The sequence below is a fragment of the Carettochelys insculpta genome, chromosome 1 (genome assembly GCF_033958435.1).
Source record: "Carettochelys insculpta isolate YL-2023 chromosome 1, ASM3395843v1, whole genome shotgun sequence".
NCBI lineage: Eukaryota > Metazoa > Chordata > Testudines > Carettochelyidae > Carettochelys > Carettochelys insculpta.
The window spans coordinates 67,095,668-67,121,297 of record NC_134137.1 but is presented as its reverse complement, the minus strand read 5'-3'; the positions used below and the strand labels follow the sequence as shown (position 1 = coordinate 67,121,297).

The 25,630-nt window shown below is 44.5% G+C and overlaps 1 protein-coding gene across 1 annotated transcript; it reads left to right on the top strand.

The window, feature by feature from the left end:
• The first annotated feature begins 1,064 nt into the window (after nt 1–1,064).
• Nucleotides 1,065–8,106, top strand: FAM216B (family with sequence similarity 216 member B). The gene is made up of 3 exons (XM_074982845.1): nt 1,065–1,163; nt 5,702–5,822; nt 7,880–8,106. The coding sequence occupies exons 1-3, from the start codon at nt 1,065–1,067 to the stop codon at nt 8,029–8,031; spliced, it is 372 nt and encodes a 123-aa protein (XP_074838946.1). The 3' UTR covers nt 8,032–8,106.
• Nucleotides 8,107–25,630: the final 17,524 nt, after the last annotated feature.

Sequence of the window (25,630 nt, the reverse complement as noted above, 5' to 3'; positions counted from 1 at the left end):
ACTGTGCATTGAGCAACAGCACACTTAGCTGTCGATATCCAAAGCAGTTTTCCTAAAAGGGGAGGAGGGGAGAATGTTAATCAGGGTTATCCTTCATATGCATATTAGAATGTGCCCTGGGATCTTTGATTTCACCAGGGGCACAGACCACCTTGCTTGAAACAGGCTGTGATTTCAGGAAAGATTTAATTGCTGCGCCTTGCCCTATGCCTGAAATACCTTTTAAATCCTGCATAGCATCAATCCTCCCTTTCCTTCATATTTCTCCTCAAAACTCACTTACTGCTTTGATCTCTCCAGTGCTGACTCCTACACACATGCTGCCCTTCTAAAGTTAGATAATAACGTTTTAAAAGCTTGTAGCTCAGTGATCCAAAATAGAAAGCAAGCAGCCTTACTAGCTTGTCCTGTGTCATTTCTCCTTCTATTGCATCACGCCGTACCCAATTTACCATACAATTTTAATAGGCTCACTGAGACTGAATAGCACCTTCCTCACAGTTGCCTTCCTTCGGACTTCTTGTGCAATAACATGCTACCTAATGTGAGTAAGGGTTTTGGAATCTGTTCCCTAGGATGCAAGTCTTTTGGGGTAGGGATTAGCTACATATTGTCTTGGTAAATCACTATATATTTATCTTAAACCCTAGCACCAGCCATCTACAGTGAGTGAAGAAGGAAAGGAAGTACCTCCATTTTAGCACCATGGAGTGTGAAGTATGTGTGATTTCCAAGGTCCATTTTAATAGTTAGGAGAGCAAAGACTTTGCACAGGGAAAAGATAGACAGAATTCTGGATTTGGTTCTTCCCTTCCCATGGGTGTACCCAGAATTCATTCCAGGTAGGCACAGTGATCCATTTACAATTCTGATTTATGTTTTGTTCCAGGGCCTCCAACCAGAGTGCATTCCACATGGGTCTGGAAGTTTAGTTCTGTTTCCCCTCCTCCCCACCAGCTCCAAGGAATCATACTGGATATATGAAACATTGTGATTAATTATTGATATAAAGTTTGTTTTTGTCTCATGTTTTGTGAACCTGTCTTTTGAGAGGTCGGGTAAAGATGGGTGAAAATTGGAAGAGGAATTCTAGTCCCTGTTGTTCTCCAAAAGTTTCATGCATTCAAGTTCCTCCATCTGCTCAGAAGACCTACTTACTGAAGGTAACTGACAGATAGCAAGCCTAGTTCAGTTTTCTCTGTATTTCACTCACAGCACTGGGATCTCAATTAACTCTTTTGCTTAAAAGAAACAAAAATGTCCCTTAGCTAATAGATAGACAAGCTAAATACTGCCTTATTTGAGCTATATGACAGCCCTTTCTCATTCTTTAGATGACGGTGTCATCTTGGCACCAGTTCATGTCATTCATTTAACCTTCATCTGGAGTGCTTCCAGGGAACTAATTCAAGGCTATTGAGCAGGCAGTAGTAATGAAAAGAATGCTAGGGACCACAAATGTTCTGAGACTCAAGGGCTGTGTCTACGCTAACAAGTTCTTTCAAAAGATTTTTCAAAAGAAGCAGGCTCTTTTGATACATCCAATGGAGAGGCTATGCACAAAGTATTCTTTTGAAAGTAAATAGGAAGAATGCTGTACTGTCAAAATCACTCTTCCTTTTCCATTTCAGGAAGAGTGCCTTAAAAGCGGCTTTTGAAAGAAAATGTGTGTAGACACTATGCAGGGCCCTTCTTTCAAAAGAGCTGTCCTCATGGGGCCTGATTTTTCAATCCCTGGCCTGTTCTTTCAAAAGCCTGGGGGCTGTGTGGATGCTGGTCTTTCGAAAGAGTAGCTCACTCTTTTTGATCCATTTTTTCTGTGGCCGTTTCTACACAGGCCACTTCCTTTGGAAGTGGCATGCTAACACACAGAGCAAAAGATGCTAATGAGGTGTGGATGCAAATTCCCTGTGCCTCATTAGCATAATGTCACATGATTTGGAGTCTGGAAGACTGTTCTGCTGGACTCCAAAATGCCGGCTAGAAGCGCGGCCCCCAGGCGGGCTTCTGGAAGGATGATAAAAATTTTTGGGAAGAAGGGGCCTCCAGAAGAAGAACTTCCTTCCGGAAGCCGCCCCAGGGGCCATGCTTCTACATGGTGTTTTGGAGTCTGGAAGAATGGTCTTGTTATACCTTTCCAGCAGGATTGAGAACCATTAATAACTACTCTCTTAGTATAGTTATCCAGCCAGTTTTGCACCCACCTTATAGTAGCCCCATCTAAGTTGTATTTGTCTACTTTATTCATAAGAATATCATGCAAGGCTGTATCAACTGCCATACTAAAATCTAGGTGTACTGCATCCAATGCTTCTCCCTTATCCACAAGGCTAGTTATCCTATCAAAGAAAGCTATCAGGTTGGTTTGATGTGATTTGTTCTTTGCAGATCCATGCTGGCTGTTCCCTATGAACTTAGCACCTTCCAAGTGTTTGCAGATGATTTCCTTAGTTACTTGTTCCATTATCTTTCCTGGCACAGAAGTTACACTGACTGGCCTGTAGTTTCCTGTGTTGTTCTTATTTCCCTTTTTATAGATGGGCACTATATTTGCCTTTTTCCAGTCTTCTGGAATCTCTCCAATCTTCCATGATTTTCTGACGATGACGGCTAATGGCTCAGATACCTCCTCCCTCAGCTCCTTGAGTATTCTAGGACACATTTCATCAGGCCCTGGTGACCTGTAGACATCTAACTTTCCTCAGTGATTTTTAACTTGTTCTTTTTTCAGAACATATAATAGAAATGCACACCTCGTAGGACTGGATGGGACCTTGGGAGGTCATCTAGCATAACCTCCTGCTCTCTTGGCAGGACCAAGCACCACTCCTGACTTCTATTTGCCCCAATCCCTAAATGGCCTTCTTAAGGATTGAGCTCACCACCCTAGACTTAGCAGGCTAATGCTCAAACCACTGAGCTATCCATCCCCCCCTACAGCTTGCCTTTTAAACCTACCCCTTTCACACTAGCATTCACAATATTAGGCATTCCTTCTTCAGACTTCTCAGTGAAGACCAAAACAAAGAAGTCATTAAGCATTTCTGCCATCTCCAAGTTTCCCATTACTGTTTCTCCCTCCTCACTGAGCAATGGACCTACCCTATCCTTGGTCTTCCTCTTGCTTTAAATGTATTTATAAAAAGTCTTCTTGTTTCCTTTTATGCCCGTAGCTAATTTGAGCTCATTTTGTGCCTTTGACTTGCTAATCTTGCCCCTGCATGCCTGTGGTGTTTGCCTATATTCATCCTTCGTAATTTGTCCTAGTTTCCATTTTTATATGATTCTTTTTTTATTTTGAGATCATGCAAGATCTCCTGGTTAAGCCAAAGTGGTCTTTTGCCATATTTTCTATCTTTCCTACGCAGAGGAATAGCTTGCTTTTGGGGCCTTAATAACGTCCCTTTGAAAAACTGCCAACTCTCCTCAGTTGTTTTTCCCCTCAGTCTTGCTTCCTATGGGAACCTACCAACCAGCTCTCTGAGTTTACCAAAATTGTCCTTCCTAAAATCCATTGTCTCTATTTTGCTGTTCTCCCTTCTACCCTTCCTTAAAACTGTGAACTCTGTGATTTCATGATCACTTTCACCCAAGCTGCCTTCTACTTTCAGATTCTCAATCAGTTCCTCCCTATTTGTTAAAATCAAATCTAGGACAGCTTCCCCACTGGTAGCTTTTTCAACCTTCTGAAATAAAAAGTTGTCTCCAAAGCAATCCAAGAACTTATTGGATAGTCTGTGCCCCACTGTGTTAGCTTCCCAACATATATCTGGATAGGTGAAGTCCCCCATCACCACCAAATCCTGGGCCCTGGATGATTTTGCTAGTTGTTTAAAAAAGCCTCATCCACCTCTTCCATCTGGGTAGGTGGCCTGTCGTAGACTCCTAGCAGGACATTGCCCTTGTTTTTTACCCCATATAGCTTAATCCAGAGGCAAGAGAAGAGGAGACTGAAGGCAGATATGACAGAAGTATATAAAATCATGAGCAGTGTGGAGAGGGTGAATAAAGAAAAGTTATGTACTTGTTCCCATAATATAAGAACTAGAGGACACCATGGGCTTGTCTATACTACCACCCTCCTTCGAAGGAAGGATGGTAATTAGGGTGTTGGAAGTTTACTAATGAAGTGCTGTGCTGCATATGCAGCACTTCATTAAGGAAATTCCCACCGTGGCAACTTTAAAGTGTTAAACTTTGAAGTATTGGCTTGCATCTAGCTACAGCTAACCTTCAGTACTTCGAAGTGAGGAGTAAAGGGACTTCGAAGCTGCCCTGGCACTTTGAAGTACTGGCAAGTTTAAGTACCGTCGAAGTACCGGCTTCGAGTACCGGCAGTTTAAAACTTCGAAGTTGCCGCAGGGGGGAATTTGCTTAATGAAATGCTGCATATGCTGAGTAAACTCCCAACACCCTAATTACCATCCTTCCTTTGAAGTAGGGTGGTAGTGTAGACAAACCCCAAGTGAAATTAATGGGTAACAGGTTTAAAACTATCAGAGGGGTAGCCATGTTAGTCTGGATCTGCAAAAGCAATGAGGGGTCCTGTGGCACCTTATAGACTAACAGAAATGTATGAGCATAAGCTTTCATGGGGAAAGACTCACTTCGTCAGATGCAGATGACCTGCATCTGACGAAGTGGGTCTTTGCCCACGAAAGCTTATGCTCATACATTTCTGTTAGTCTATAAGGTGCCACCCAACGCCTTGTTGCTTCCGCAGGTTTAAAAATAATAAAAGAAGGTTCTTTTTCACACAGCACACAGTCAACCTGTGGAACTCCTTGCCAGAGGAGGCTGTGAAGACTAGGACTATAAGAGAGTTCAAAGAAGAGGTTAGGTCCGTAAAAGCCTGTTCTCCAGGGGGTAGGAATGGTGTCCCTGGCCTCTGTTTGTCAGATGCTGGAGATGGATGGCAGGAGACAAGTCGCTTGATCATTGTCTTTGGTCCACTTCCTCTGGGGCACCTGGCACTGACCACTGTCAGTAGATGGGATGATGGGCTAGATGGACCCTTGGTCTAACCCAGTAATGGCCATTCTTATGTTCTTACACAGTTATTATTACAGGAGTGGGACCGAAGCCCAAGCCTTGCTGCTGTGGGCTGCGGGAGGAGGTTGAGGGAGTCCAAAGCTTGAGCTGGAAGGTGGGCATGTAACCTTAGCCCTGAGCAGTGGGGGTTGGGCTTGGGCCCAGCAAGTCCAACACTGGCCTTGGTGGCCCAAATGAAATGGGGTTGAGACCCACCTAGGAGTCCCTACTCACAGTTTGAGAGTTCCTTTCTCAGAGGGTGCTCTCCATTCTTACAACCTAGTTCCCGAGTGCATTTAAATGGTTAAAGAAGTTGCAATTTAAACTTGTCTGTAAAGGTTTCTTCCACAGTTTTAGTTGTAACACCAACAGACCCAGGTTGCCAGCCCTATGGATAGAACCTGTGAGTATAGGGTCTAAAACACTGTACTCTACCACATGAGCTAAAGGCCAACTAGCACTCAGCTGAGGCTGTAGAGCAGAGATTTCACTCACCTCAGATGAGGTCTCAGTGCCTCTGGGTACTACATAATTACTGCATTATTTAATAAAATCCCCTGCCCTAGAACAATAGACCTAAATCCCCTTGTTACAGTTTGAAATAAGTTTAGAGATAGAGGTAAATTTAGTCCAGTTTGTTGAACTGCCATGTGCTCCCTTGCTCTGACAGGACTTGAAGCGAGGCCAGAAATGCTACCTCTACAGCATCATGAGAGTTTATGACAGCAAACCTATGAGGGAAATGCTCTTCCATCAGTACAGGCTCAATCTCCAGCACCAGAATTTGCTGGGTGAGTGTCTGCTGGTATTGCAATGTACATGAGCCATTGAGAAATGGGATTCTGGAAAATAAACATGGGGTTTGAGGGGATTAAGATGGCAAGTTTGGGGTGATACGCTAAATGGAGCGTGGAATAGTTTACTGGCAGAGGTCAGGAAGCCTTTCCTGATGAGTTCTGCCTTCCTCAGCAAAGCCTATGGTAACAACAAGCTGCAAAACATTTAGGTTTGATGTTATTTATTCATTTACAGAGGACCAATCCCTAGCTCAGGGTGCTATTTACAGAAATGTTGAATGCAGAAGATAAGAGGATAAAAGAGTCTACAGACACTATGTCAGCTCTTTCCATCCAGGCATCCAAGAGCCCATCTCTTCATCCAGTTGTCCCATCCCTCTTCCCACACTCTTACTAAAGGCCCACAATAATCAGATGGATCTTTGTGACACAACTTGAAAGTCAACAAACCTGGGCTTTGAGAGACAATGGATTTTTGGTGAAGACCTTTCATGTGAATTGCCCGACCAGTAGCATCCTCTCCTAACCCCCACCTTTCAGGCCAAAGAAGTGCTAGCTCAGCTGCCTGGGCTAATCATAACAATGGGAACAGCCGTGCAGAAAGGCACGCTCGCAGTAGCTGGATCCTCAACTATTTAGGAATTTATAAGGTCAAAATCAACATCTTAAATCCCACTTATATTACAGGAGAAGCTTGTGGTCCATGTAATTGGAGAGAGAGGTCTAAAGTCAGGCAGCAGAAATTTGTTTCTCAGGGTTGAGCTTGCACCAGGATGGACAAAATACGGCCCATCAAGCCACCAGATCTGGCCCACAGCCCAGCGGGAACCTTGGGCAGACTCCCTGCCTCCCCCAGCACACACACCACTCAGAGCAGCCTGGCTGTGGAGTCGATGTGCTCCTCTAAGTGCTGGCAGGAGTTGGCCAGGGAGAGGAGAGGCTTTGTGTGCTGTCCCACTTCTCAGCACAATCTTGGAAACTGGCCAATGGGAGTTGTAAGATTGTGCTGTGGGCAGGGGCAGTGTGAGAAGCCTCTCCCCCCCCTGCTCCTGGAGGCAGTCAGGGAAGCACATAGTTCCTGCAGCTGGCCACTCTGAATGGCATGCTGGGAGGTGGAAGGCAGGGAGCTTGCCGGAGGGACCCCCTAGGCTGCTGGCCAGGAACCACAGAGGTAAATGCCTCCTGGCAAGAGCCTGCCTCTTGCATCCCAGTCCCTCACCCTTCCCCTACACTCTTCTCCCTCTCCTACATCCCTGCCTCATGCATCCCAAACCCTCTGCACCTCCACACCTGCACCCTAACCACCCGCACCAGGTCACAACTCCTTGCCAGGCCATGAGCCTCCTCCTAGACCCCTCCTACAGGTCCAGATTCTCTCCTGCACCCATACCCAGTCCTAGACCCTGCACCTGCTCCTACGTCACAATCCTCTGCCCCAGGTCATGACTCCATTCTTCATCCAAACTCCCTCTCAGACCCTCCAGCCCCTTCTATAGCCTGATCTCCTGCCCCAACCTCCTGTCTGCACCCAGCCTCCAGCTCAGGCCCCACACTTCCTCCATTCATATCATGGAAAAATGTGGCCCTTGACCACTTATCAAATTCTTGGTGTGCCCCCCCCACACATAAAATTTTAGTGCTCCCCCCACACCGAGCTAGTGGCACAAATGTATGCATCTCACATATAATTTCTTCTCTCCTCACTGACTGCATCAGTGACAAGTTCACATCTCCGCGAGCTAGCAGCTGAAAGAAAGCTCTGTGGCGCTAATTGTAATTACAAATATTATCTTCAGACTTCGTAGCTCATGCATGGCACTGTGTGTTTCTCATCCTGTCAGCTTTGACACACCATGCTGTGTGAAGTGAGGCTGCTGCGTGACTTGTTCAGCTAGTTTTTGTGTGCAGCGTGATGCTTTCCCAATGCGGGCTCCCTGTCTCAGGTGAATGTATGGATATGCAACATCAGGGCCTGTCAAAGACATAGTAATTGTGCGTGGATGTGTGCCTAATACTTGATTCCTCTCCATTTTCCCTATCCTCTCACCCAGGTCATATGACTGAGCATGAAGTCAGGTTTTACCTCTCCCTCCTGGAGGAAGCTGAAGAGAAAGCCCCAAGGAAAACCTCAGCTCGAAGCAGCACCTTTCTGAAGTCTCATGTTGGGAGAACTCAGCTGGGATTAGCAGGCTGCAGTTCCTAGCTTTTAATGCCAGTAAAGATAGAATCATAGAATCATAGAAGAGTAGGACTGGAAGGGACCTCGAGAGGCCGTCGAGTCCAGCCCCCTGCCCTCATGGCAGGACCAAGCACTTTCTAGACCATTCCTGAAAGCCACCTATCTAACCTCTTCTTAAATATCTCCAGTGGTGGAGATTCTACCACCTCCCTTGGCAATTCTTTCCAGTGTTTGATCACCCCGACAGTTAGGAACTTTTTCCTAATGTCCAACCTGAACCTCCCCTGCTGCAATTTCAGTCCATTGCCTCTTGTTCTATCCTCAGAGGCAAGGAAGAACAAGTTCCCTCCCTTTGCCTTATGACACCCTTTTAGATATCTGAAAACTGCTATCATGTCCCCCCTCAGTCTTCTCTTTTCCAAACTAAACAAGCCCAATTCTTTCAGCCTTTCTTCATAGGTCATGTTCTCTAGACCTTTGATCATTCTCGTTGCTCTCCTCTGGACCCTCTCCAATTTCTCCACATCCTTCCTGAACTGCAGTGCCCAGAACTGGACACAATACTCCAGCTGAGGCCTAACCAGCGCAGAGTAGAGCGGGAGAATGACTTCTCATGTCTTGTTCACAGCACACCTGTTAATGCATCCTAGAATCATGTTTGCCTTTTTCGTAACAGCATCACACTGTTGACTCATATTTAGCTTGTGGTCCACTATAACTCCTAGATCCCTTTCTGCTGTACTCATTCCTAGGCAGTCCTTTCCCATTCTGTATGTGTGACACTGATTGTTCCTTCCTAAGTGGAGCACTTTGCATTTGTCCTTATTAAACTTCATCTTGTTTACCTCAGCCCATTTCTCCAGTTTATCCAGATCCTTTTGAATTATGACCCTATCCTCCAAAGAAGTTGCAACCCCTCCCAGCTTGGTATCATCTTCAAACTTAGTAAGTGTACTTTCTATGTCAATGTCTAAATCGTTAATGAAGATATTGAATAGAACCGGTCCTAACACAGACCCCTGCGGAACCGCACTAGTTATACTTTTCCAGCAGGATTGAAAACCATTAACAACTACTCTCTGGGTATGGTTATCCAGCCAGTTGCTCACCCACCTTATAGTAGCCCCATCTAAGTTGTATTTGCTTAGTTTATTGATAAGTATATTATGTGAGACCGTGTCAAATGCTTTACTGAAGTCTAGGTATACCACATCCACCGCTTCTCCCTTATCCACAAGACTCGTTATTGTATCAAAGAAAGCTATTAGATTGGTTTGACATGATCTGTTTTTAACAAAACCATGCTGGCTGTTCCCTAGCACCTTACCACCTTCCAATTGCTTGCAGATGATCTGTGTGATCATCTAGTCTGACCTTCTGTATAACAGAGGCTGTAGAATTTCCCCCTAAACAATCCCTGTTTGAACTAGAACCTCTCTTTTAGCTGAAGATCCCATGTTGATTTTAAAAATTGCCAGTGATGGAAAATCCACTTCATCCCGAATTGTTCCATAGGTTACTCTGGCTATGTCTACACGTGCCCCAAACTTTGAAATGGCATGCAAATGGCCATTTCGAAGTTTACTAATGAAGCGCTGAAATGCATATTCAGCGGTTCATTAGCATGCGGGCGGCAGCGGCGCTTCGAAATTGACGAGCCTTGCCGCTGCGCGGCGCGTCCAGACGGGGCTCCTTTTTGAAAGGACGCCACCTTCTTCGAAGTCCCCTTATTCCCATGAGCTCATGGGAATAAGGGTACTTCGAAGTAGGCGGGGCCCTTTCGAAAAGGAGCCCCGTCTGGATGCGCTGCGCGGCTGCAAGGCTCATCAATTTCGAAGCACCGCTGCCGCCCGCATGCTAATGAAGCGCTGAATATGCATTTCAGCGCTTCATTAGTAAACTTCGAAATGGCCATTTGCATGGCCATTTCGAAGTTTGGGGCACGTGTAGACACAGCCTCTCAGTGTTAAAAGATTGTGCCTTATTTACAGTCTGCATCTGGTTAGTTTCAACGGCCAGCCATTGGCTCTTGCCAGACCTTTGCCTGCTCAACAGAAGAACCCGTGTACAATTTTTTTTATTCCAAAGTAGGCACTTACAAGATATGATTAAATCATGCCTTAACCTTCTCTTTGTTAAATCAGGTTGGTTTAGGAAAGGCAGCATGGGCATACTGCAGTCTCAGTAGAAAGATGTTGTCTGTCCATCACTAACCTTTTTCAGTTAGAGTCTGACTCTTTGACATTAATAGGTATAAACTATCTCTCATTTCAACGTAATCTCCCTCTTTCCCACCAATTTGCTGGCATTCACAATGACTGAGTCCAGCCAGTTTCACTTTGTGGGGACTGGAGGGGTTGGTGATGAGCCCATATTTTGGTGTTTAAAACACTGGCTGCATTTCAACACTTTGCGATGAAGACAGGCACTTCTGAGAAGCGTGGTGGTGGGGAGGGTTGTGTTGGCTGTCTTGTGGTGAGACAGGTATGTGACAAGAGCAGGCTGGGAGGAGCTGGGTGGCAGACAGCATAAGGCAACATCCGTCTGGCTGTGGTAGTGATTTAGCCTGGGATTTTCAGTGGAGCCTGAGATAATTAGATGTCCAACGGCAAAAGGATTACAGTGTAAATTAGATGCTGAACTTCCTTTGAAATCTCAGTCAGAATGTCAACATGGAAACAAAATTAAAACTGTTCCACCCCTATGAGCTTTCTGCTGGACAAAATGGAGGCAGCTACACACTTTAAATTCTGGGAAACAACTTGCACAACCATGGGTCCAATCTTTTGTCTGTATCCTCCCTTTAGGAACAAGATCCTGGTCCACTAGCTTTCATTTCATGGTACTGCACATCTGCTTTGACTTCATCTGCCCCTACATCTGTGGGATTAAGTGTCAGATACTACATACATCAGATATTAAATTTCTGCATCCTATGAAGGGCTTTCCCACTACCTCTATGTTTGAGAGAACTGGACGACTTCTCCTCAGTACAATTGGATTTGAAACCTATTTCCCCTACCCCTAATGAGGGCAACTGGGAGATCATCTTGAATTGTGCCCCTTTTAACAAACAGTGTACAGGAAACCAAACCCACCTCTCTCACCTTTAATTCTTCAGAAATAAGGAGGATGGAGAAAATCCAAAAGAATGGAGTACAGATTGCACCTCGCTTGTCCAGCACGGTTGAGACCTGACAGCTCCCAAGCAAGAGAATTTGCCAGATGAAGGGAGGTCCAAAGCTTCTGCCCCAGTACAGCCCTGAATGTCCAGGGCTGCTGCAGTCCCAACCTTCTTCCTATGGGACTCTGGCCCAGCTGGGGCTGCTGGAGCTGCCAGGAGGCTCCAGCCCCTACTGCTGCAGGGCAGCCAGGGGTCTGTCCCCTGGCCCTGAAGGGTAGGTCTTGTGGGGGGACTCTTGCTCCCCCATGGCTGCTGTAGGGTAGGTGGAGGGGCACCTGCACCGGCCCCTGTGCTGCCACAGCAAGGGGCGGGCTCCACTCCTGGCCCACCGCTATGAAGAAGGCAGAGCTCCTGCTCAGGGGACAGTCTTGTGCTCTCTCCCAGCCTTGTGCTCTCTCATCATGGACCATGTATAGTCCTGTCAGACAGTGTTGCTGCTGGATGTGAGAGTACTGGAGCTGGAGAGGTGCAACCTACAGGATAAAGAATTCAGTGTTACAAAAAATACAAACTGTGGTTGGGGTGAGTTGGCACTGCAGCTGGCAGTCTGTGCGGAGAGGGCAAGAATAATACAGGCAATGGAACAGAGTTGGTTTGGCCAGGCCAGGCCTAAAACACATTGGTGGTGGATGGGAGGAAGCCGGCTCTGCTGCTGCCAGTGTTGTATTGGTTCTGCGGTTAGAAGATGATGTTCTTCAAGGTTGTCAATCCAGATCCTTTTCTGAGTACCAAATTTGCTTCAAAAGCTCTAGCCATTGTTTTCCATCAAAATTGTTTTTGGATGGAGAATTGGACTTTTTGCTCAATGCAAAATAAACTGGCTTTTCCATGGAAAAGTTTGCCTTGGAAGAGGTAGTCCAATGGGACTAGGACTGCCATAAGTAGGGTGACCAGATGTCCTAATATTCAGAGCTTTGTCTTATGTAGGTACCTATTATGCCCTAACCACACTTGTTATCTGGTGACCTTACCTATTAAGCACTGTGGCAATAAAAATGACCACCACCCTGAAATTAACATCATGGCAAAAGGGTTCAGTTTTGATTTTCTTGATGGAAACTTTCACTTTTGGTTGAAAATATTTGATGTTCAGGTATTTTTTTGGATGAAAGATCAATTTTCCACAGGGAAACTTCCCCCGTAACGCCCGCCCCATTGTTCAAGCAGCTCTAACTTAATCAGGCAACTGATGCATAAATTAAAGTCCTTCTTATTGTTAGCTTTCCAGTAAATCTAATTACATTCAAGTTTATTGGGATGAGTCATAACTTCATCTGACCCAAAGAGAGCAAAAGGTGCACAGGACCTACAAAGCCATGCAGTCCTAGTGACATTTGCAGCTACACAATTTTGGTAAATTGCTAAGTGCACTAGAGTTGATGTACATAAACGAGGCCTGGTGCGTATAATCAACTAACACATAATACAATCCCAGTGCTGAAAAATCCTTTTTTCCTTCGTAGTCAGATTTATCACTCATCAAAAATGGAAGCCATCCTGCCAGCTTTCAAATACTGGGTTAGATTAAAGCTCAAAGTGATATTTATTCATTTATTTAAATTGAAAAACACCCTTATGCAAAGATCTAGATGGCCCAACAAATTAATACAGTGGCAACACAGCAGCATTAAAAGCTTAGAGACAGATAATACATTAACTCAGCTAGCTAGTAAATAGTAGGAGCACAAAAGGCCCTTTAACATCATGGTCTTAAGAAAACATACTTTCAGCCTTCCCCCCAAATCTACATCAAGGAAATGGTAAACTCATAGAACCCAGAATGTCCATAATGACACCAAAGAAAGAGGCCTACGCGACAGAGAGCTTTTCTTGGAGGTACCTCTAGGAGGACACAGCAACTGTTTAAGAGATCACATCGAGGTGCTCAGGTACCATAGTGATGAAGACAGTATAAAAATGTAAATTGTATAGAATGCAGCAAGTTTAGGTGACACTTAGGGAAATGAAGAAGATTGAAGAAAGATGATGGAAGTGTGTTATAACTGTACCTGAGACGGAATATGACTGTGGGAATAGGGCATTTTGTGGGTTAATCTGTTTTATTATTTTTAAATATAATCAGGTGTCTAAAACACCATTCTTTTTTAAGTGCTGTTCAATATGCAGTATTCCAATATCCTATTTACACATTCACATTTTTCTAGCACAATGAGATTTTAATTTTCTACTGCTGACATTCACAAAATGTGTTCTCTATAAAGCTGTTTGATGCAAAATGTGTCTCACATTTTATTTTGACCTCCTCTTTCTTTAAGTGAGTCTTTCAAGACAGGAAGCAATGTTTTGCCACTGGCAATGTGAAGACAATAATAGATGTACTACAATCCTATTCTGCACTAGCCTGGAATCCAACTCAACTCTATGTTATGATTTCCACCAAGGGCTTCTCTTCAGAAAACTCCAGATATTTAGGCAGAAAAGGGAGATTCACATTGTGGTAACAACCTAGAGTTCCCTCTGTTCTCTTCCCTGGGTAATGTTTTATTACTAAAAGTAATAACATATCCTATATTATGGATCAATTTCCAAAAACGTACTCTCTCTCATTCTCTCACAGAATACAAACCATAAACATTCATGGTATCTCGAGATGAAATTCTGTCAAGCTTGGAATATTGTTTTTGCCATGTGTTTTACTGTGCCGTTACAACATATTATTCAATATAGGCCTGTTATCCATCACTGTAGCTATTTGGTATATACAATCAATTGATTTAGCAATTTAGCTGCATTGTTCTGTAGATTTTAGTAAACAGAAAATCTATGTTATGAGTTATCTATGTTATGAGTATGCCTTGGCGACTGTGCATCAGTAGTAGCTCCTTCAAGGTAATGGAGAACCTATTTTACATCCTAAGTCCAGGTGTGGTGCTGGGAAAGAGCAGAGGAATCATGTCTGCTATTCCTCACAGTGTGGAGGCATAAGGCAGGATGGGGGCATAGGGGAGGCAGATACATGGTTCTGCGCCAGCCTATGGACCACTGACTTGAGCTAGTTGGCTATGAAGAAGAGTGTGGTGGAGGGTGGGAGAAGATATCTCATCTGATAATGAATTGGCAGCATACGTCCTTCTACTATATAAAATTGGGGCTTCAGAGAAAGAGATAAGAGAGCGATGTATCAGAGCCATCGTATTTACACCAAACCCAATAAAATATGTTGGCGTTAACCAGTTAAATAATTTGAAATATATGGACAGAACACCAACTTTTCCTGCGCAAAGAATACCAGCGAATCTGTTCTTCCTTTTCAAGAAAAAAGAACACTTTAAAATCCCATAACAATTTGAAAAAATGCAAAAGGAAGTATATTGGCACTCAGCAAATGAAAAAATGAATGATTTAAGATGTATAACATCTAAACATTTTTCCTTAGAAATTATCAAAGCCAGTAAAAGATCTAAGGGACAATTAGTAATGAGACTGCAGTAGAGTAAAAAGGAAAAAGCTACACACATTAAAGCAATAACAGGTCAGTTAGTTGTCGTCAGACACATTAATAGAGTATAAACCTTTAAATGCAAATGCGTGACTTAGCCTGAGTGTGGGGAAAATGGTTTTGAAAGCTCCACATCAAAGAATTATGCCATCTTTGATCTGGGCTTCTGTTTACAAGCTGAAATGCTGACTCTGGGATTTTCCATGATTTCAGTTTAGCTAGTAGAGTGCAAGCTCTTCATGGATATACACTTTCCAGACATAATATTCCCAATGCAAAGAAGAGGTTTGGTGACAAGGCCAGTCTACTGGAATTCAGGGTGGCATGAGGTGCAAGTAAAAAATAATGAATTTTGCAGTGACTAATGTGAATTATACTTTCTTCGGTTGAACCCACAATGTGCTTGCCGTTTCCCAAACATAGTTGAAAGCATGGGTCTTGCCTCATACTTTCCTACTATTTTTCGTGCCAATTAAACAATGCGTTATTCCAGCAATTCTCAAGCTGTGGGTTGGGACCCCAAAGCTGGTCTGAGTTCCTTTTAATGGCGTTGCCAGGGTCAGTGTCAGATTTCTTAGAGCCCAGGACCAGAAGGCCAAAACAAAGGTCCCACTAAACAGGAATGAAGTCCAAGCCCTGCCATGCCATGCAGGTACCTCATAGTATCATGTGGAATCTCTGCAATCCTATATGCTTTTGGTGCTGCACCTAACATTCCCTTCCTGTCACCCTCCATGCTCTTTACACCAGGAGTCATACTTAGTTCTCTGGAAGGCAGTTGTAGGGCTGTCTCCTGCAGTGCCTATGCTACAAGAATTCTCTCCTACATGTACAGACCTAACAACCAACCAACCAGGCAGGTGGGAGACTTTTAGTGCCCTTTGACAGCACTCCACTCCTCTTACTCAGTATAAAGGGGCCAGAATGAGGGAGGGTGGAGTGAGGATCTCGTGTTAGCCCTTGGGCTGTCAAATGATTAAAGAAAAATCTCAGTTAGTCACATGATTTTAAAAATTAATCATGATTAATCACACTGTTAAACAATGGTCTTTTATTTTATTTTATTTTATTTTATCCTTTAAGGTTAGGATGCATTAAGAGGAGCATTTTGAGCAGATCTACAGAAGTAGTTATTCCCCTGTATTTGGCACTGGTGACGCCACATCTTGAATATTGTGTCCAGTTTTGGGCCCCCCCCCCCAAGTATAAAAAGGATGTGGATTTGCTGGAGCAGGTTCAGCAAAGGACAACAAAGATTATTAAGGGTCTGGAGCACGAGACCTATGAGGATAGGCTGAGGGATTTGGGCTTGTTTACTTTACAGAAGAGAAGACTTAGGGGTGATTTAATAGCAGCCTTCAACTTACTGAAGGGGAGCTCTGAAGAGGAGGGTGAGAAACTGTTCTCTGTGGTGTCAGGTGGCAGAACAAGGAGTAATGGTCTGAAGTTGAAGAGGGAGAGGTGTAGGTTAGATATTAGGGAAAACTACTTCACCAGGAGGGTGGTGAAGCACTGGAATGCGTTGCCTAGAGAGGTGGGGGATTCTCCATCCCTCGAGGTTTTTAAGTTCCGGCTTGATAATATTTGCCAATATTCACAGAATTTCCTGTAAGTGCTAATCCTACAATGAGATCTGCAAATGTAGACCCATGTAGAGTCCTAGGATGGGAAAAAGGAATCCACAAGAGGCATTCTCGTGGAAGGACCAGGATTTTATTTGGCCCCCAACTCAAAACCCTGCAACGCATCATTAAAAACCTACAACCTATTCTGAATCATGATGTTAAACTCCAGAAGGCCTGAAGTGACAGGCCTGTCCTTTCCCATAGACAACCTCCTAACCTAACAAAGTTTCTCATCAGCAATCACAGGCCACACCATAGTAGTACTAATTCTGGAACTTTTCCTTGCAACAAACCCTGCTTCCAACTTTGTTCACATATTTATTGTGGGGATACCATCACTGAACCTAACCATGTTAACTACAAGATCAAAGGCACCTTCTTGTGCACTTCCAGCAACATGCCAATATGCCATTATGTGCCAACAATGCCCTGCCACTATGTACATAGGACAGACTGGGCAAAACCTTCGCCAAAGTATAAATGGACACAGAGCAGACATCAAGAAACTCAATACACATAAGCTGGTCAGTGAACACTTCAATAGAGTGGGACATTTTGTTAAAGACCTGAGAATTTGTGTCCTGGAGCAAAAAGAATTTAAAAACAGATTTGAGCCATAAATTTGTAAGTTGGAATTCATATTCAAATTTGACATATTAACATGTGGTATGAAGAGAGAAATCAATTAGCTCACGCATTACAAGGACTGCATCCCTTGCTTTGGTGCTTGCAATTATCTCAGGTAGGACAATTAACATCCCCCCACCCCTCATCTCCCTCCTCCAGTCCTATGTATTTGATTTGTCAGTTTTTGTTGCATTTTTTTGGGTCCTCTGCACTTACAAATGCCAGTCTGTACTGGAAATGAGATTTATCTGAAGAAGTGGGTCTGCCCCAAGAAAGCTCATCACTGAATAAATCATTTTGTTAGTCTTTAAAGTGCTACATTACTGCTGTTACATAAGCTCTTTGTTATGGGTGGTAAATGGCTTAGCAAACCTGCTGCAAATCAGGTTGCAAAATTGCAAAATTAGCAGTTAAATGGCCTAAGGGAATGCAAAGCAATCTCTACTGCAGTACAAAACATGGTCTGAGTCACACAAGCTCTGATTTCGCCCACCTGAGACAAAGGGTCTTTGAGAACTGGGACATCTATCCCAAAACAAAACTCCTTGTATATCATGCAGTGGTTGTTCCAATGCTACTGTACTCATGTGAAACCTGGACAACATACAAGCGTCATCTGAAGGCGCTTGAACAATACAATCAACACCGCCTCAGCAGAATTTTAAATATCTCTTAGGAGGATAGGCACAAGAGCACTAGAGTCCTGGAAGAGTCGAACATGACCAGCACTGAAGCCAGGATCATTCAACAACGACTTTGCTGGACTGGTCAAGTGGTTTGGATGTCTAATCAGTACCCCTCTACCCCAAAACAGATTCAGTTTTCGAAAGTGAAGGAAAGACAGAGGAGCACTGAGGGCCAGTGGAAGGGATATAAGGACATGCTGAAGGCACACATAGATAAGTGCAGCATTGGTGTTGAGGCTTGGGAGAACCTTGCCCAAAACCATCCCCAGTGGAGAACAGTGATCCGGGAGGGGGTGGCACAATTTGAGAGGTCCTGCCACAGTGCAGATGAGGACAGGCGGAGAAGATGAAAAGAGTGTCATAAACTGCCCTGTCCCCCTCCAACATTTACCAACACCTGCCTTTTCTGTGATAAGATCTGCGGCTCCAGAATTGGGCTGATCAGCCATCAACAGACTCACATATACGAGGGTGACATGAAGACATCCTACTCATTATTGAGTGACTGCCAAGAAGATATCCACTGTCACACAGGAAGACTGCAGATGGAATAGTCTATATCCTCAATTCCTGATTCTGTGCCTTAACCGGAAAACCATTGGGATAGGACTCTCCACAGAATAAAGGGCAGTGAGATGACTTAGTTTACCAATTACAGTGACATATTTATGCACGTACGGCATAACCACATCTGCTGCATGGTAGATAAAGCATCTAGAAAGGGTAGTGGATGGATTTAGCAGCTGTTAAGTGGTCATTAACATTTTCTGTACATACTCGATGTTTTGAGTTTAATCATTGCTGTAACCAATATTCCCTGTAAGCTAAGTGCTTGGGTGGGCACCCAAGACACATTCAGGTGCACACCAACTGAATAGCAGAGTGCCCCCAGGTGGCACCATGTGTTTCTATAGCAGTGCACATCTCCACATACTTGGGTCCACATAACAATATTTATTCTGTCCATGGCTGGAAAAAGTAAGAGAGAACACTGGCTGTAACCAGTTACTGATCTGGTGATAATTTGCGGTGGGGATGAGCTATAGACTCTCAGGTCTTATTTGGATTACAAACTCTGTATGGCTGGGGCAATGTGGCAGTGAAGTTCCATGGTCAGCTATGACACTATAAATAATACTAGACCATTTACCATAGCTCAAATATCAATGGGTAGACAACAATGGAAGTTAAGGGGGCTCAGAACCTCAGAGAGATGTGTAGAGTCCTGTGGGATCAGGGGCAGGGGCAGATTAACCATTAGGCAAATAAGGCTATGGCCTTAGGCCCTCCTATTCTTTCAGCCCCTCATGATCAGGCCGTGAGCAGGATGCTTGCTCATGGAGTGCCCTGGCTAGCAGGAAAGGCAGCGTAGCCTTCTGTAGTTTAGAAGGAGCTCAGCCAGCTGCCAGAAGCAGCCTGTTGCTTCCATTTCCTGCAGTCTGTGTCTCCCCATGAGCTCCAGGAACACACTGCAAGGTACTTGGTTAGCAAGGGGGATCAGATGCTAAAAATCCGGTTACTATGGCAACCCATGGCAGTATGGGTGTAGATTCAGCAGTGTTGTCCCCTCCCTGCTCCTTAAACTCCCCCACCTCTGATTTCTCCAGACACAGGTGATGCATAGGGGTGCACACACCCCACTTCCAATGAGTATGGGGGCAGTCCTGTCCCTCCCCCGACAGCGAAAGAACTGAAAGTGCAGCCTGAAAGCACTACTACTGGGCCACGCCACTCCAGGAGAGGGGCAGGGACTGCCTGCTCACCCACAGGAAACCGTGTGGCACTTCTGCAGGAAGAACTGGGCAGTTGTGGAGCAGCAACGAGAAGGGCAGGAGCATGGGTAGAGCAAGGGCAGGAGGGGAAGGGCACTGGAGGGAAAGGAGTGGGGGATGGGCAGAGCAGAAGCCAGGGTGGGGCACGCAGGGCCACGTGGTTAGTGCCCCGTTAGAAGCTTTACACCAGTTGCCTCTGTCTGCAGAACTCGGCTGATCTGCCAGAGAAAGCCAAGTCTCCCTTGCTCTGCCTGCGCCCCTCTGGGCTAAGGCTGTCAGGCAGGTAGCTCCAGTAGACTGCCTCCTGGGTCCTTGAGCCGATCACGGTCATGTGTGTGTTGGGTGCATTTCTGGGCAGTTGGTGAGTGGCTATGGAGAGAGGCAGGGTAACAGGCAATTCACACTAGAGCAGTAGAGTGGGAAGCTTGCACAGAACCTGCACATACTCTATCCATCTCCACCCAGAGCTGGTACTCCTGCTCCTCCCATGTATAAGCAATGAATTGCCATGCATCAGGAAAAACAAAGCATCCTATCCTGCATATCAACGCTTTAATTTTTTTATAGCTTCTTCAATGGAGTGGCTTCAGATAGGACGTACCATGTATTTAACTGAACTAAAAATAAAAGAAATCCAAGTTTTTTCTTGAATGTATTTTTCTGTAGTGGGATGAGTAGGTAACCAAGTTCTTTCCTTATGCTTAGCCTTGTTCCACAGACCAACACTTCTTTGTACTTTTAAAGGAATTGCAAAAGCACCAGAGGATGCTCAACAGACAATGTTGTCACTTTTTTCCTCTCTAGGCTTGCTGTCAAGGATTTTAAATTCACTCTTCAGCAGACTGGCTGAATAGGCTATGACATAATTCTGTACATTTGCTGGGTCTTTAGCAGTTCATAATAAAAGTACCTCTCATTTGATTTATTTTGAGTTTTATTAAAAAAAAATCGATGCTAAATAAACCCGATTTTTTTTCGCCTGAACTCAAACTAACTTCTTTCCCAAATCAGAAATGTCAGAGGAGTCTGGAATGAGCATGATATGAGAAGGGAGTGAGAAGAAAGGCCAATTCCTGTTGACAGTTGCATCTTCTTTGCCTTATTGACTTTAGGCCATGGTCTGGGAGGACAGATTTTTACACCTTCTGCTTTTTCACACCTAAATAAATAGAATCTCTTTCACTTTCCTCCCCTAAAGTCTGAGAGCTTTAGAAAAAAATATGCAATAAACAGTCTGTTTGATCCTTCATTCTACAGTCGCCTAGTAAACAAATATCAAATCTGATGTGTGTCATACAGCAGCCTTGGCTGGACTTCACTTCTGAAAGATCCTAAATGATTCTTTTAAAATGCTGATTTTCAGTGAAGTAATTTTGTTCTGAAGGGTAGCAAACACAAGAGGGAATAGCTCCATTTTGTCAATTCCTAGTCATTCAAAAGCTGAAAAGCTTTAGATTAAGTTTGTTCAATGTTTGTATGCCGATTTTGAAGAGCTAACGTAGTACAAAAATGCTAAGTATTATGACCTGGGCAATCATCTAAAGATCTGTGTCACTTCTAGCTGTTAACTTTTTGTTACAGAAAACTGAAAACAAACAAATTCAAACCATAGCTGGTGCACCGCACCTAAAACTCGTGCTTAAAACTCATGTCATGTCAGAGCTGCTGATCAGACAGTCTAGAATAGATTATCCTGCCATGAGTGCAGGGCACTACACTAGACATCCTCTTGAGGTCCCTTCCAATCCTATCACTCTAATCTATTATTCTTCCTGCGGAAGAGCTTGGTGAACAGCATGGCCTGATGTGAGGAGCCAGAGGAGATTAAATACACAAATTAGTTATCATTCCACAAATAACATTTGGATTCAATGTGAAAACAGTAAGTGATAGTCCTCAGGCACTGCAACACAGGGGCGGTGTCTACACTTGCATTCCTCTTTCGAAAGAGGCATGCAAATGTGGTAAATCGAAAATGCAAATGAGGTACAAATTTGCATATCCAACTCTTCATTTGCATATTCTTATTTTGAGATAGCTTTTTTCCAAAGAAGAAAACCGGTGTAGACACTGCTTTTTCGAAAGTTATCCCATCCTTGAAAGAATCCTTCTTTCCATAAGAAAAGGGAAAACAAATTCTTTCAAAGATGGGGTTTACTTTCAAAAGAGCAGTCTCTACACTGGTTTTCTTATTTGGAAAGAAGCTATTTCAAAATAAGAATATGCAAATGAGAGGTTAGATATGTAAATTTGTGCATCATTTGCATTTTATTTACCTCATTTGCATACCTCTTTTGAAAGAGGAATGCAAGTGTAGACACAGCCAGGGAGTCAGCTTGCAGAAGCAGACAGCCTAAAATAAATGCCACCCAAAGTAATTTTGTCATTGTTACTTGCTTTACTTCAGTGATTTTACCCCTGCCTCCGGAGTGGTTGTCTTTATGTAGTAAAACACCCCTGCAGTCAGATATGTATCAGCTGGTGAGGGGGACTCCAGGAGGGGCACTGGCCACATGCCCCCCCTCAGCACCAACTCCCATGGTCTGCTTCATCCTGTCCTACCTCTTCAGTGATTTGGAGGCTTTGCAGCCAAATCCTGACTATTAAATAACCCCTTGTAGCGTCTGATGGGGCACAATCAACACAGCCTTTTTTGCTATGGACAGGCAGTGTTCCCTCTAATGGAATGGAATAAATGTTATGTGTGCCAAGGCATGTCTGGATGTGCACCACCAATAGAAACACACAGTGCCCACTGTGGGTGGCTAGGGACACTCTGCTAATCAGCTGGGTGGCCTCTGACTCTCTATTGGTGGCCAACCAAGTGCTCAGTTTAGAGGGAACACTGTAGGCAATGACTTTTTACAGGACTTTTCTTTTCCCACGACGAGAGACTAAGTGGATTGAAAAAGGAATATCTAAAGAGCAGTTATCAAGGGACATCAGTGCTCTTTTCATTCCACAAAAGAAAAAAAAATATCGCTTGAAGAGAGGACAACATTGGCAATATCTATAAAGAAAGCAATTATGGAAACAAATCCTCAATATTAAAAAGAATATGAGGCCACCCAAGAACAATACCCCTTATTAGACAGTCTAGACAGATGGCTGCAATAAGAACAAGAATTTTAGTTTCCTCTGTATGCAGCTTACTTTTCTCATCAGCTAAAATACCCAATCAACAGGAGGAAAGTGGAGCCAAGATTTAAATTTTTAACACTGATAGTAAGAGGCAGAGTCATTACAGCTGAAATATTACATTCACAAATGAGGTGATGTCCATCCTTTAGAACACAGTGAACGCTGGATAGAGCTGAGGTAGGCACAATGTAGCCTTTGAGTCAAATTCTTCCTCTTGTTTCTACAATATAACTCAAAAGTCACCCATATACTTTAAGGCTAAATCTGACCCAAACCAATTCCTATGGAGGTCAGTGCCTTGAAAGATTAGGCCTTAACAGGTAGGGTGGGACCAGCAGAAACTACAGAAAGGCCTCCAGGATCCAGATGGAGTATATTGCATCCTGGAACCTGTTGTTTAGTGTAATTAAGCTGTTTATTATAAATGAGGACAGCTGCAGTCTCCTCCATTTTAATGAAAAAAGTCCGTGTCTGCTGAAAAGTTGCCAGGGTAGTTGTCAATTTGGTACATTTTCTGCTCCCCCTAAGTCAGAATGCAGGAAACAAAACTCATCAAAGCCAGGAACAGAAGTAATGCTAATTGCTGGAATGGTGAAGAATGCAAATATAATGCACATATGATACATAGAGGCCCATTGGTGCCATCCGGCAAAAGGTTTAGTGATCTGTAACAGCAAATTTTAGCAGGCCTGACAAACTCATTGCACACAGCACACCACTGTAATTGCACTTATTCATCAAGGGAACTAATAAAAGCTTATGACATACTAATCTGCATAATCATTGTGTGATATATGGAAGCTATTTAAGGAGCTGTGTGTAGATTTGGGAAATGTGTTTGGAAGTCTGTCACCAACAAAAGAGAAAAACAGGTTTCTTCCAGACAGGTTGTTTACTTTCTTGCCTATCTCAGCTCACATGTAAATTAATCATTGTAAGACAACTAGGGCAACCATATCTCCCTCTCTTATATTTAGGACAGGGAGATATTGGCGGGCGGGGCGGCTCCTCCCAGCTCCACCAAGCTTCAGGGAGTTGGGAAGGAGGCGGCAGCCACGGGCCTTCCCTGAGCCCCAGGGAAGCAGCAGCCCCCAGTGCTCTCTGAGCCCCAGGGGAAGTGGCAGCTGCCAGCCCTCCCTGGGAGCCTGGGGAAAGCAGCAAGCATGTGGCAGCTGCCAACGCTCCTCCCACTGCCCCGAGGCTTGGGGAAGAGACCTACACATTCTCCCGCCAGCAGCTGCTGGTGGAAGAAGTCAGTGGGGGAGGGCCCAAATGCAGGACCCCAAAAAAAAAGTCAGGATTCCTTTCTGGCATTCCAAATGTGGGACCGTCTGTCCAAATACGGGATGGATGGCCACCTTAAAGACAACACAGCGTGAGCCTTGTGTAAATATGAGGTAGCCAGGAGACAGTGGAAGAGGACGGTGTCTTATCTCAGGACAGGGAAGTAGGGAGGGAAGGGAAATGAACTTTGAAAAATACAAAAAGAATTCAAGGATGCGTTTGGTTATTCGGTCACTGACGAAGACCATGAGCATCTAGGGAGCCTGAGTTAGCTGGTCACTAGATGCAGAGGGTTTTGAGTTAGGACAGAGAATTCTTTCTCAGGTGTCTATCTGGCGAGTCAATCCTTCATGCTCAGGGTACAACCGATCACTATTTTTTGGGTCAGGAATGAATTTTCCTCCAGGTCACATTATCAGACAGCAATGTGCCCTCTAATTGCTTCCATCCACGTGTGGAATAAATTTTGTTGTGTGCACCATGGCATGTGCAGATATGCATCACTAATAGAAATGCATGCTGCTGGCCATGGACAACTGTGCACACTCTGCTAATCATCAGCGTAGCATCTGAAGCTCTCCTGGGTGGCCACCCAAGTGCACAGCTTACAGGAAATGCTGGCAGAGAGTCTGAGAGTTTTTCACCTTCCTCTGCAGGATGAGGCATGGGTCACCTCCGGCTTCAAACCAGTGTAAATGGCAGAGTCTTTGTAATTTTAAGTCTTTAATATTGAATTGAGGACTCTGATAACTCAGCCAGTGATTACAGGTCTATGACGGGAGTGTAAGGGTGAACGTCTATGGCCTGTAATGTGCAAAGGTCAGATCAAGTCGGGGGTCAGCAACCTGGGCTCCAGAGCCGCATGTGGCTCTTTGAGGAGTCATTTGTGGTTCTGGACACTGGAATGACCCTGCCCTGCAGTTGCTGGAACAATAGCTCAGGGGTGTGCAAAGTAGGGGGTGTGAAATTTTGGCAGGAGGATGCAGTGTGATCAGCCTCCCCACATCTAGCACTGTTTGAACCCTCAGCCTCCCTGTAGCTGGGATGGCACCAACCTGGCAGCGGCTCTGTGGCTCTGGGGGCAGAGAATTCTCCACAGCGTCAGTGCAGGGTGAATGGGGGAAAGGGGAGCAAAGACACTAGGTGGGGCTCTGGCCGCCAGGCTCAGGTGCTGCAGTGCAAAGCTGAGCCAATGAGGTGAGACAGGTGGAGGCCAGCGCAGTGAAAAGGTGGCTTGTTACCCCTGTTCAGAGCACGGCTGTGTGGTGGTCATTACTGTGCTAGTGACCTGCTGGGGAAAATCTGTATTATATAGGAAAGATAAATGTCTATCCAGGTTAGCATTTTATTATTTTGTTTTACACATTTCCATTTGGCTTCTAATTATCTTTACTATCTGTTAAAATGTGATAATAAACACCTGATTTTTTCACTATAAATATATCTCAGTGCTATGGTGTTAACTGAGAGTTGATCCTCCATTGAACCAAACTAGCATGAACACAGGTTCCTCTGGAAAAGCAGCTTCCTTTTTTGTGTGAGTGTCCAAGGGTTAAGGGCTGGGCACTGCAGGGAGTGATCCAAGGTCCAAGGAGTTGGAGTTGGTGTATGTCTATCACTTGCCTTCACAGAAAAAGCGAGATCTGCAGGGCCCTGCAGCAGTGCTTCTGTTGCCAGAGGCTGGTGGTTGCAGGGGGTTGATTCAAAGAAGTGCAAAGAAGACTGTTTCATAGGGCGAGTCGTGGTGAGATAACTCATAACCCTGGGTATCTCAGGAGAGTGTCACAGCATTTTCACGTCATGGGAAAAGTCACAGAGAGGCAGCTGTGTTAGTTTGTATCTTC